This window comes from Populus euphratica, unplaced genomic scaffold, assembly GCF_000495115.2.
Source record: "Populus euphratica unplaced genomic scaffold, PopEup_1.0 scaffold19.1, whole genome shotgun sequence".
Classification (NCBI taxonomy): Eukaryota; Viridiplantae; Streptophyta; class Magnoliopsida; order Malpighiales; family Salicaceae; genus Populus; species Populus euphratica.
This window is the reverse complement of record NW_011499853.1, coordinates 547,341-559,454: the sequence shown is the minus strand read 5'-3', so window position 1 is coordinate 559,454 and position 12,114 is coordinate 547,341. Positions and strand designations below refer to the sequence as shown.

The 12,114-nt window shown below is 30.5% G+C and overlaps 1 protein-coding gene across 2 annotated transcripts; it reads right to left on the bottom strand.

Moving 5' to 3' along the window:
- Positions 1 to 3,704: 3,704 nt before the first annotated feature.
- LOC105122110 (G protein alpha subunit 1) lies at positions 3,705 to 10,171 on the bottom strand. Of its 2 annotated transcripts, none has more exons than XM_011021030.1 (14): positions 9,392 to 10,171; positions 8,341 to 8,534; positions 8,124 to 8,196; positions 7,372 to 7,409; positions 7,189 to 7,278; positions 6,967 to 7,044; positions 6,658 to 6,765; positions 6,396 to 6,497; positions 5,791 to 5,846; positions 5,444 to 5,578; positions 4,845 to 4,938; positions 4,699 to 4,758; positions 4,536 to 4,615; positions 3,705 to 4,223 (listed from the first exon to the last, which is right to left on the bottom strand). In XM_011021030.1, exons 2-14 carry the CDS (start codon positions 8,425 to 8,427, stop codon positions 4,046 to 4,048), a joined length of 1,179 nt encoding a protein of 392 aa, XP_011019332.1. In that variant the 5' UTR covers positions 8,428 to 8,534; positions 9,392 to 10,171; the 3' UTR covers positions 3,705 to 4,045. The 2 variants fall into 2 exon arrangements, with proteins under 2 accessions (XP_011019332.1, XP_011019333.1); XM_011021031.1 differs by lacking the exon at positions 9,392 to 10,171 and adding an exon at positions 8,999 to 9,375.
- Positions 10,172 to 12,114: the final 1,943 nt, after the last annotated feature.

The window sequence follows — 12,114 nt, the reverse complement described above, 5'->3', positions numbered from 1 at the left end:
TACCAAACATCGAAAAATAACTAATTTTTCAGGAATTCACTTTCTATAAAAATCATTTTGCAAAAAAAACTACTTTTCAGCAAACATATGAAGCCATAAATAGCACATTTATTGATTGGATTTGAAAGGCAATAAATGTAGAACATATTTGGGAATGAGTTAAAGATTGTTTTTAAAAGTTTTTTTGTAAAAACAATTATTAAAATAATATTTATTTGTTTATTTATAACACCAATACATCAAAACAATAAAAAATATTAATTAAAAATTAAATAAATTAAAAATTTTCAAAATTATAGCTAGATCGTAATGCTAAGTAGTTTCGGTAAAGAAATGGAAATTTTGATTTAGCTAGAGGGGCACACTCCAAAATTTTTAAAGTTTGTTAATTTGATCTTTTATTTTGAAAATTGTTTTGTATTAGATATGCATTGCCCTTAAAGAATAACTTATATTTTTCTCCATCCTTTTATCTTATCTTATTTCCACATTAATTCTTTATATTTTCTATATTGATCTAACTCATCCACTCTTGAGTGTAAGCTTTGTTTTGTCTTGAATTTCAATTAATTTTTTTAATATAGAACAAGTTGAAATTTAATATTAAACTATTTTTTTAAGGTTGTTTGTGAACGTAATAATAATTATTTTTTAAAAAATATTTTTGATATAAGATATTAAAATAATCTAAAAATATATAAAAAAAAGTTAAAACAAAAAAAATTCAAGATTTTTATAAACACAGTTTAAAATACAATTCCCATTTTTTTTAAAAAAAAAAATCCGGATACGATAGCATTTTATCAATGAACGAAAAAGGAAAAAGGCATTGTTGTGGCCCTTGTGGGCACGACATCTTTGATGTGATGAGAAACAACTAACGTGGCTCTCACATTACGCGAGTAGGGAGTAGCGAGTAGCTAGCCTTGTTAGTGGTCGGATTGCAGGTCTCCACATCCAAGATCACCCCACCTACTATTATTGGAAGCATTTGCCGACCTGGATACACTGTGAAGCACATCACCGTCCATCACACGCAATCCACACCATGTCGTCAGCGGGTCAATCTTGTTTTAATATATATATATATATAAAAGTGTAGGATGATAATAGGAGTAAAAAAAAAAATACTCAAATAAAATAAATATTGGTAGATAAAATTTAGAAATATTATTTTTTAAAATATTGATTAATCTTTTAAATTTATAACCTATAAAACTATAACAAAAAATAGCAATTTAAAAAAATAAAAAATAAAAAATACCAAAATAAAAAGAATAAAAATAAAATCTAATAAGAAAAAAAATAAATAATGAAATCATTAAAAAAAATTAATTTTAAAATAAAAAAACAAGGGTTAAATTTGACAAATAAATAAAATTAAAAGAGAATAAAATTAAAAAATATATAGTTTTATAAATTATTTTAAATAAAATAAATAATAATTAAAAAATATACACTAAACACGAAAGAAAAAAAATTAAAATGTTGTTATGAAAAAATTAGAGAATTATACACAGAAATCAAGAAAAAAAAAGAAAAAAAATAGCAACCAGGGTTAGACGGGAGGTATATTGGCCACATATGCGCATCTTGGGATGAAGGCATTGCCAATATTCACCCTAGAAGTCATTATATAGCCTCCCAACACCCCTTTATGCGTCACTCAAATGGTGTGGAAATAGCTCATCCTATTAGTGCATACATTAACCATTTTTTTATTAAATAATATTTACATTTGAAAACGTATTATATTGTCTTTTATCAATCTACTTATAATAAAAAATTAGGATGAAAATAAAAAAAATTCCCTAAATATCATTTAAAAAATATTTTTAATTATAATTTAGTTATTTTATTGTGCTTGAAAAATTAAAAATATAAAAAGCTTCTAGGAACAAATTTTTTTTAAAATAATTTCAAGAACAATATAATTATTTTACCATGTATTAGATATGTAAAAAAACATATTTATTTTCTATCAATATAGCAATGAAAAATAATTTTTTTGTGAAAAAACATATCATTCTCAATAGCTATTTATTTAGTTTTTTTTTAATGATAAAATAATTATTCGTCTGTGGATTGCTACGGGAAAAAAAACTCAGCATATTAGATTTTCTCTCTGCAAATTATGTCAGAATAATAATACTAGTTTTACTAGCATTTGCTTACTGATGTGATGCTTAAGATATCTGGAAATCTTAAATCAGATTAATGTGAACCTTCATCGTTAAATTTTATGTCACTTTCCATGATGAAAAATCAATACTTTGAAAAATAATTTTTTTTAAATAAATTTTAAAAATATAAATTTCAAGAAAATAAATTATTTTTTAATATTTAATAATAAAATAAAAAATAAGTTAAAAAATATTTTCCAGTATTTAGTTATATCTTGAAAAATAAATTGAAAAATAATTTATTAATAATTTATTTTTTGCAAGTTTATTAAAATAATGAGAAACAAATCTTACAAATTAAAAAGTTGAATAAAAATGAAATTAAAAAAAATATAATTTTATAAATTTAATATAATCATAAGGGATGAAATTAAAAAATAAATATTCAAAACAATATATATATATATATATATATAGTCATTAAAAGTTTGAGGATCAAATTTAATATAATCAGTAAATAATATGACATTTCTAATTTTTTAATAACTTCTAGAAAGTGTTTTCTGTCTAAAATAAAAAAAATATTTTCCTGAAAATAAAATTAAATTTTTCTTTAACTGGAAAATATTTTTCATCGACTAGAAAAGCATTTTTTATTAATCAATTTTTATAATAACAAAAAAATATAAAAAAGATTTTTTAAAATAATTCAGGGAAAAAATTAGTTTCACATACTATACAATACTTTTTATTGTTAAATAAAAAAATAATAATGTAGCATTTTTATGTTCGCGGTTACCTCTCAATTAATTTTGACACATTCAATAATATAATTAGTCTATTATTGATAACTAATATAGCAAATGCTGATTTTGTGTTCAAGAAGGTGGTGATTGAAACTATATTTTTAAAAAATTTAAAATTTTTTTGTTTAATTTTTTTGGTATGTTAATGTTAAAAAAATAAATAAAAAATAAATTATTTTAATATATATTTTTTAAAAAATACTTTAAAAAATAAGCAGTAGAACACTTTTAAACACCTGTTAAACTTTAATCTACCTAGATACTTATACTTTTCATATTTCCCACGAATAGGAAAACGTGCAAGTGCTCCGAAGCATGTTAAATATGGACACGATGAAGGTGAGAGGAGGACCAGGACCGAACCCAGGCCTTCTACGCTGCTATTGTTGAACATGGCACATGGGAAAGTTTGACACGTAATGATGACTGTGCCTGTTGAAGCAGAAAGAGGTCCAAGGGGGACTCATCGCACTTGAACAAGTAACTCCATGATCTCTTCTTGATTTTGTCTAGTAAACGTACCATGTTTCTTAATCCATGTTAGATCTTGTTCAATCTACATTGTTCATCTCCAGAAAAAGCCTTCCACAGCACAGCACTGGCCAATAAAAACCCTTGATCCGATTTCTATCTAGATCAAGAATGACTAGTTTACTAGTACAAACAAAACTCAAGAACGAGCTCAAGCACAATAACTTGGAGCGTCGTCTTTTTCTCTGATAGCAGAACACACACGCCAATTTCTGAGAACTAAGACCATGGTTCCAAGGAGATGGGCAAGAGTAAATATGCAATGACTTGTATTGGGATAGAAAGAATATAAGGTTACTTTCATATGTTCAATTTAATCCCCTCTGAAACAAAACAGAACATGCAAGGGAACACATCCTCTGGATAGGTTTCTCTACAGAAAATTACGCAGACAATACAATCATGGGGGGGGAAATCTTCTTTCTTCGACCGTACCCAGAAAACAAGTGGTGCCAAAACTTTTAGCCTGTGAGAGTATGATTCCAGCAATAAACAGATGAGGTGCTTCTTCCAACTCTAATATTCATAACCTGATGAAGTTCTTCAAACTATGAACATTCTTTTGAAAGCATATGCTTCTTCTTGTCACAATAAACCAGCTTCAAAGAGATTTCTGCGTCTTAAAGTCTCGTCTACAAGCTTGAAGGTTTTCTTGACAAGCTTCTGATCAAGTGCAGTGGTTCTATATATTTTAAAAACCCGGTCAACACGATCAGGGGTTGTGCTTTGGAAATACAGCTCCTCGAACTTCTTCTTTACAAACCTGATGAATAATAATATCATTAATGATGACCATCAAATCTTTGAAACCATTCAATAGCATCAGTAACGAAGGTCAAAGGTTAGCTTGTTTTGGAAACTAAGAACAAACATTTTGCAAAATGCACACATATATTTGACAAATATACAAGCATTGGCTTGCATCAATTCTGAGACCATGAGGTGAAACTTCCAAATCAAGTTTTTAGCAAAGCACGGACTGGCCGAAACTTCAACACCTTTTGCCTATTTGGTACAATAATATTTCTCACTCACTAATACAAAGGAAATGAACCAGCAAGAAATAAATGCTCACTCATATGCATGCTCAATCTCTTGTTTTCCTGTCGAAAGTGGCTGGTAGTCCTTGAACCACTCACATGCATTCAATGGTGCCTGTAACAATGCACAACATCAAAGGCCAACACCAATGCTATTTTTCTATACTAAATAAGAATGCACAGTTCTGCAGCTCTTACTTTTAGAATTTTCTTTTCAAATATATCAAACTTGTTTAGAAACAGCATGAAGGATGTTTTCTGCACACAAAAAGCCACATGAAAAATGTAATGATTTCCAGATGTCTATAGTCAGAGCGATGGGGTAGAGTGGCATAAAAGAAAACCTCAAAGCATGGTTGCTTCAGGACCCATTCAAACAGCTCCTTTGTCTCAATCATTCGATTCTTGTTTTCATCCTCGAACAGCGTTTGATCATACCTGAAAACATAAACAGTCAAACACGCCCTTTTCAGCTTAAAATATTGTCTAATGCTAGGGCTATGGTTGAGGTGAGCTCACTCAAACTCAATGCTGCTTCCCTGAGCAAGTGTTGCAGACAGCAAGTTAATGAAACATGGAAATGGAACAGCATTTACAGACACTTAGCTGACAGTTACAACAAAATGTTCTACCCTTAACAAGATTTCCATTTTCAAAAAAAACATTGAAGCCATTCTGAGATGTCCTTACAGAAAATATAGGTCAGATCCCTCAGAAAAGTTCATTTGCTTTTGGAAATTTGGCATGCAAAATGTACTGCAATGGCTACTGCCGTGAATACCAAATAAATCAAGAAAACAATACTACAATAAGCATAATCCAGAGATGGCCAAGAATCTGTAACTAAAAGGAAAACTTACAAATCTCAAATATTAATGTTCAACATCCAAAAGCCAACAATTTTGTGATGTCATAACAGTTGAAAGAAAATAGGACATCTTACTCGCTAATTGCAGCGCAAAAAATTACTGCTGTAACACCTTCAAATAGATGAATCCATTTCCGCCTCTCATTTCTCTGCCCACCAACATCAAAAAGTCTATATACTTCCCCACTTTTCTTGTTTTCTCCAACAGGACTGCCAAATCATAGCCAACATTAGCTTTTGGGTACCAAAACTAATAACTGAGGAAGCACTGGAAAGCATATTTTGCAATCAGGTGCAGTTGACCTTTAAGTGAAATTGATTCAAGTCAAGAACGTTGCACCTTGTAATACCACGTTAAAAGGTTATAGCAGTTTTGGGAAAAAACACATTGAGATCAATGCCCAGTGAATTAGTATGTTCACCTGAATTGGATCTCTACAACACCTGTTGTACGGACTCTTGCATAAAGAACATCCTCCTGAAATACCGTATACACTGAGAAGCTGTTGGAAAGAAACCTAAAATATCGTAATTATGTTATGTGGGTGGGTGCATGCATAAAGTTAGCTAGTTCGCTAGCCATCTACAGAAGCTGAAGTAATGCCAAAAATCCAAAGTTTATGCGGAACAGTTTTTTATGCAAAATGTCTTTGTTAATGCATCATGGCAACAAGTGCATCAGACTGTCTCAAATAAAACCATTGCACTGGACATCTGGACCTAGCAAAACTGAGCATATCAAAATTTTAAACTGGATGCATGCCACACACAGAAGTGGAGCTCACTGAAGTTTTTAAATAAAGGTTTTTATATGGAGCAAGGAAATGCAGTGCCATTGAGTCTAGTCTTTATGAATCTATATGTCAGACAAACCCATCGTGGCACACATATACCATGCTGTTCACCGTGACATTATTTTCTATATGCATATTGTAGAAGTTGATGGTTGAAATAATTCTGCAAACAGGACGAGCATAACATCCAGATAATATGGAAAGGATAGGGAAACAACAGAAATTTTAGATACCTTAGTTGGAATATAGTTTGAGTCAGATAATCTTTGCAAATTATCCATGAAATAAGGGGTACAATCTGGAAGTTGGAGCTTATTACCACAGGCATATGTTTCCTACAGGTATACATTACATTAGTAACTGCAGTACATCTTTCAGACACCATAAATGAAAACCTAAGTATAAATAATATAATAGGAAAAATAGATGACAAACTTTGCATCAATAATACAGATTCCAGGGAAGTAGCATATGTATCTTTGATGAACTGGCTACCTGAACTGCAGCATCTCTCCATAGAGTTTCAATCTCCTGGGCTAGTTCTTTGGTGAGACGTGGATGATCCAACCTGCCTCCAATTTCTGACAATTTCTTCCCAATATCCTGATGTATGATGAAATGAATGGATTGTAAATCAGATCCCTTAAGGAAAAGATCAAGCAAAATGTATAGGAAAAGGAATCGATCATATTAACCTATACATGTTAGACAGTTACTCATTACCAGATTCCTAGAATTTGTTTTTTCAAGATTGATAACCTTATTTTAAGCAGAGTAATAGACAATGAAGTGATGAATTCAAACCTTGTTTTCATTGGATATAACATACTTCAAGGAATCTGTTTCATTTTGAGCCAATTCTTTTGATCCATCATGCAAAATCTGTAGAAACACATAGAATGAACTTATAGAATAAAATTTAACACTTCTGCATTCAAAATTTTCACCATCAATGCCTGACTCTTCATACTTTCTACATTATGCAAAAGGGAAAATAACCAACACACCATTTCAAGTTTTGCATACTTTTATTGTCTGGTAGATGTTGGCATGGATGACTGGAATATAGCTCTTGAGCTCAGCCTCGTCAAAACCACTTTGAAACAAAAGTTTTATCTGCATCCAGAACATGCATAAGATGAAGATATAGAAAACAGTAATGCTGGCAAACACAAGTTCCCATTTGAAACAACAAATGTTTCATCTCACCTGCTTGAAAATCGTTGACTTCCCAGAGTCTCCAGCACCTTGATCATGAGATATTGATCACGTCATTTTTAAAACCAAAGACAGAAAAAGAATCGAAGCATTTGAAACTAAATAAAACAAAGAAAAGACAAGTATCGAGCAGCCTAAGTCGAAATGGGTAGAACCAAAGTTATGCAATGAAAATTGCTGAAATCAAATTGAAGGCTTACACCCAAAACAATGATATTCTCAACCAGTCACTGTGCATAGGGAAGTAAAGACCATGTATCTATGAGTCCTTCCGGGGGGGGCAAACCAAGAGTCACTATGAATGGAGGAAAAAAATAAAATAAGTGTGCAACAAGATGCGTAGGGTAATTACATTTAGACAATAGTCACGCATTATACAGCCACATTTTATTATCTCCACTTGTTGTCGAAGGGAATAGCACAGAAAGCAACAGATAACTTTCCCCAACACAATTAAGAACTTAATAGTTCAGTCCTTGGTTAATATCATAAGCTTTCAAATTAATAAAACAAATTCATTCATAATTTCTCTTATGTTAAATGAGAGAGGCTGCCTCTTCATGGAAGTAATTCACAGTACCTATGGTGCTTGTGCTATCCAGACCTTAAACGCAAGTCCACAATCATGATAAACTTTGAATGCTATGGATACATTTTTACATGTCAAACAATTAACACAGTATGAAACAATCTTGAATGCCACATAATTAATGCAATGAGAAACAAGCTTGATTTGCTTATACCAAGAAGCAGAAGTTTTTGAATATGCTTTTCAGCTTTGGTTTCTTGTTCAATTCGCCTTTCGATCTCTGCAGCCTGGAAATGCCAAGATAAAAATTGCAAACTTGAGATTACACAAAGAACGAGGGATAAGTATCATCATAAACTAGATAATACAGAATCGCCAAAACCATACTCATAGAAGAGCACGAATCATGCATTTCATCTACTGTAACTCACTTGTGCATTCTCTTCAGCATCTGCTTCATTATATCGCCGCTGTTTACTGCAGAGTGAGCCCATATTTTGTGTTATAATAGACAGCATAGAAGGTGCACTTATCAGGCTTCACCAGGGTTCAAGCAGCTGTCGATACCCTTCTATGAAGATTACTCATAATGCGGTCAATTTGACCTGATCGCAGTGCTACAGCCCTGCAGAGGCCATTAAAAATTAGATACATCTTCCTTGTAAAAATGCTTAAGCTCAATCACCAGTCCAACTCAACTCAATTCTCATAATGATACGAGTGATTAGGAATCAAGATACCATAATAAATTATATTCCTTCCATTATTAAGTCATTAAACATTATACTTCATCATTTTTAGCTAACCAGAAGCAAGCTTCACTTGAATTCTAAGCCTTACAGTACTAAAACAAAAATTTTGCTCCTAAGATTTATTTGATCAAACTCACACATTAAGGAGTTGTACAACATAACCATGTACCCACAACTACATATCATTTCTCGTGACTCCAAGTTTTTTTAAAACAAAAACACTAGGAAACACCATCAGAGACAATAAATACACACATACATTAATGCCAAGAATTCATCTTCCATTTATACATACAATTAATACCCAGTAAAAGTTTACACAGGTTTTGGCATTTACCACTTCACGGCTGCACATAGCATCAACACACCCTTCAGCCACTTATCACCCACTTCCCGTTTCATAATAACTATCGATGTCTTTAGCAAATCAGTTATGGAGTTTTTCATTATTAAAAAACAACTTCCCTCATGAGAGACTTTTCTTTTCTAAAGGAACAGATTGAGAATTATAAGCACGTAATTACATAAAGGTCATGAGAAACAGCCCATCAACGTTCTAGAAAAAACCCAGAAGAGAAATACCGAAAAAAAGAAAACAATTCTTGATCCGCGACTGTTAGAGCAATACAAAACAAGGATCCCACAAAAAAATTGAACCCGGGAAAGCAAAGATCTAGAAAGACAAAAACTTTAGCAAATGCAAAGAAGAAACAAGCTTAAAGAAACTTACTTGGAAGTAAAGAGAAGTTGGTAGCTATAGATTTGGTTGATTTGCTTAGTTCTCGTTGTAAGAAGATATGTTATTATAAGCTACAGGAGTAAAGTTTATGCAAACAAATACAGAAATAAACAAATGGGGGGTATTAATATTAAAATTATAAAAAAGGCTAGGTAAAGGGAAATAGCTAGAGCTAAATCTGCAAGAGGAGAAGAGGAGAAAGAGCGCCGAAAGCTGCAAACAAAAAGGCAACGCCACCCAATTTGCTTTGTCTGCTGTTCTTCATCTACGACTACTACTATTGTCTTGCTTTGCCTGCTCAGTCAAAGTCAAAGAAATAAGATGTACACTTGTATCTACAGCTAGGAATAGACGAAAGAGGGAGTATTTATATTAGTTTAGGAGAGGATTACAGTGTGTGTAACCCCAGTACACTCATGGACCTGAGGCCGTCTTTGTCTTGGAAAAATAAAACACAAACAAGTTCCGTAACTATTTATTTAAATAATAAGGCAGTGATTTGGACTGTACTGAGACGGAACTGGTCCGGTCCGGTCCTCTCCTTCTGTGCTTCTCTGTTTCTGTTTGTGTCTGTCCGTGTGGTAATCTAAAACAAGGGGTCGGGGCCGTCGGGCATCTATTCTTGCCACGCTTGTGACCAATGGAAATGACACGTTAACGGGGACATGTTTGCTGCTGTGTGTGTTTTTGTGGCTGTCTATTTTCACAAGGCTTCTCACCATGTTCGTTCATGGCCTCTTGTGTCTCCTCGATCTTCAAAGGATCTTGAATTCTTGTCATCCACTAAGAAACAATAGGATTTTGCAGTGCCAGACCAATCTTTAAATATCATGTTAAAAAAAAAAAAATCTTATATTTATGACCATCTTCTTTTTATAAAAAAATAACAGCCTTAATTAAGTAATACTTAAAAATATATAGAAAAATACAATAATTTTTAAATTGCTATAGTTTTTTTTAAATTTTTTTATAAAAATTTTTTTGTTGATTTTATTTTTTTAATATTGAGTTGATTAAGAATTTAACTTTATAAATTTTTTTATAAAACATTATGAATTACTATAATATTTCTCCACATAATTTTTTTATTATGATTTTTTTCAAAATTATTTATCAATTTTACTTTTTGCCTTTTTGTTTTTTTTTTGAAAAAAATATATTTGTTGATTTTATTTTTTTAATATTGAGCTAATTAAGCATTTAACTTTGTAATTTTTTAAAAAAAATACTATGAATTACTACAATATTTCCTCACATAATTTTTTTGTTATAGTTTTTCTAAAATTATTTGTTAATTTTATTTATTGAATTGGTTGAGAATTACAGATGTAGCTTTTCGTACAAAATACTATGGATTGTTACAATGTTTCTCTCCATGGTTTTTTTATTATGATTTTGGTCAAAATTGAATTTGTCAATTTTATCCTTTTAATATGAAGTTGGTTGAGAATTTATCTTTATAATTTTTTTTCTTAAAACATTATGAAAAACTATAGTGTTTCCTCACATTATTTTTTTATGATTTTTCTAAATTATTTTTTTAATTTTATTTTTTAACATTAAGTTAGATGAAAATTACAATCACAATATATAGAAAAAACATTATAATTTTCCTTACAAATTACAATAAATTGCTACAATACTTTCCTCGTATTTTTTTATTTTTTAAGTTTTTTAAATTATCTTTATCAATTTTATTTTTTTAATATCGAGTTAATTAAGAATTAAAATTACAAGTAAAACTAAATTATATAAGGTAAATACTATAGCTTTTTTCACAAAATAATATAGATTGCTATATTATTTCTTTACATGATTTTTTAATTTTTAATTTTTTTATTATATTTTTTTTAATTTTTATTTTTAAATACTTATTTGTAATTATAATATTATTAAATATATTTATTTCATAAGCACACCGTATCATGGCACATAGCTAGGTACTGTTCATGGGAGAAATTGAAATGGGGCATTTTTACAAGGACATGAAAATGAAACACGGCAAGAAAATATGAAATGGAGAATGAAAGCCACATCCTGAACCACTCTATGAAAAGGACGAGCCATCGAATTGCAAAGACATCCAATCTAATGGGACTTCTCGTGCACCTCTGTTTTATTATATTGATATGATATATTTAACATAAATAATTGTTCCCAATACTGATTTTTAAATCTTAAATTTAGAAAATTAAACAAGAAAGTGAAGCTTATTGGCCGCTGGACAATCTCTTAAAGTGAATACGTTTCGTGCACAGTAAGTGTCTCTCACTCTCAAAATTAAATCGAAGTCACCAACTCTCGAGATGGACGCAATGACCCAGCAAATATTTTCCCATCTTCCCAAGCAGTGTCCAAGCTGATTATTGCCCTTTTATACGGAATGATTCACTATGAATTCCATTTGATGTTGACACCTGTATTTGGACCGTGCTATGATATTTACTTTTAAAATTCAAAGTTTAGATGATATAATTTTAAACCAGTGAAATAAGTTGGACTTATTTTAATAATATAATAAAAAAAATTGATAACCAATATTTTTTAAAAGAATATTCATGTTGTTTTAAAAAAAACTTTGACAATATAAAATTAAATAGAAAATAAAATTAAAAGAGCTAGCATAGGTCAACCCCAGACAACACAATAAATATATAATTTGGGTAAAAAAAACATTGTTCTTAAACTATCATGTTTTTGGACAAATATAGTTA

What these genes read in the sequence shown, in the direction of transcription:
- LOC105122110 (XM_011021030.1), bottom strand. Translation starts at nt 8,427, where the DNA reads ATGCTGTCTATTATAACACAAAATATGGGCTCACTCTGCAGTAAACAG. An exon ending in ATGCTGAAGAGAATGCACAA is followed by an intron (nt 8,197 to 8,340) that starts GTGAGTTACAGT and finishes TGGCATTTCCAG; the next exon opens with GCTGCAGAGATCGAAAGGCG. An exon ending in GAGATTGAGCATGCATATGA is followed by an intron (nt 4,224 to 4,535) that starts GTGAGCATTTAT and finishes ATTATTCATCAG; the next exon opens with GTTTGTAAAGAAGAAGTTCG.